Source organism: Erinaceus europaeus, chromosome 1 (genome assembly GCF_950295315.1).
Source record: "Erinaceus europaeus chromosome 1, mEriEur2.1, whole genome shotgun sequence".
NCBI lineage: Eukaryota > Metazoa > Chordata > Mammalia > Eulipotyphla > Erinaceidae > Erinaceus > Erinaceus europaeus.
Window position 1 is genome coordinate 2,301,329 of NC_080162.1, and position 973 is coordinate 2,302,301.

Sequence of the window (973 nt, forward strand, 5' to 3'; positions counted from 1 at the left end):
CACTTCTGCCCTGTGTGTTCTGGAAGCTTTGAAGACTCACATTTAGTGTCTCTGTTTGTATTCTCTACATGGGCCTTGAGGTTTTGTTTTCACAACTTGATTCTACTGATTATTTAGTTGTCTGTGTTGTTGAGAGAAAACTGGGAAATTGTTCTTCACTTAATGTCATTCTTCAAATGAAGTGCAAAATCAATTTTATAATTTCAGTAGACGACCCATGACAGCATGAATATTCCTTGTGCCTTATGCCTTTTAAACCTCACTTATTTTTCTGGATTGCTGAATCCTTGTTAGAGGAAACGCAATGCTTTTCCTCATATGTGGGTTACATGTGACCCTCTCAGCAAATTCTATCAAATGAAATGAACAAGTTTTGCTCCAAAAGTTGTGTTAATATTTTTAGAATTCTTATTCCCAATAAAGAATAATCATTATCAAAATTCAAGTCTTATCTTAAAGCTTCAAATATGTTCTTAGACCAGTGCTCTAGTAAAAACCTGAACTCCAAGATTCTTTCAAGCTATAGCTCACAGGGTGTAATTTTTATTTCTCATTTTCCTCCCAAGTTATTAGCTGACCCAGAGGGGGAAGTCATGCCATCCTCTGTAAGATAACCCTTTGGAGGATAACTTGGATGACAGTGATATTACCCTTCAAACTTTCAGAAAACAACCAGGTTCAACTGGTCTGTCCAAACTATGTGGTACCTTTTAGCCTCAAAAATCCAATTTTGATATGAAAAGGCAAAAATTAAATAAAGCAAAGAAAACATATTGATCTTTACATGTTGCTATATCTATGGTTGGTGCTACCACCTATGTGCTCTGCACCACATGGTCTGACATTTCCATTCTGTCAGGTTTAATGACTTCAATACAACAGAAGTTACTGAAACAGAAAATAGATGCACTTAAAATAGTTCAATATTTTCCAACTTAACTGGTTCAGCATATAACTCACATGCCTCAGTGGC

At 35.8% G+C, this 973-nt stretch overlaps 1 protein-coding gene across 1 annotated transcript in view; it reads left to right on the forward strand.

Annotated features, from left to right (window-relative positions):
* Positions 1-445, forward strand: part of RNLS (renalase, FAD dependent amine oxidase) — a 331,287-nt gene extending 330,842 nt beyond the window's left edge. The window contains exon 7 of the mRNA XM_007520759.3: positions 1-445. This exon is cut by the window's left edge and continues 107 nt beyond it. Within this exon, the coding sequence (XP_007520821.1) occupies positions 1-46 (46 nt within the window). The 3' untranslated portion in view covers positions 47-445.
* The last annotated feature ends 528 nt before the right edge of the window (positions 446-973 follow it).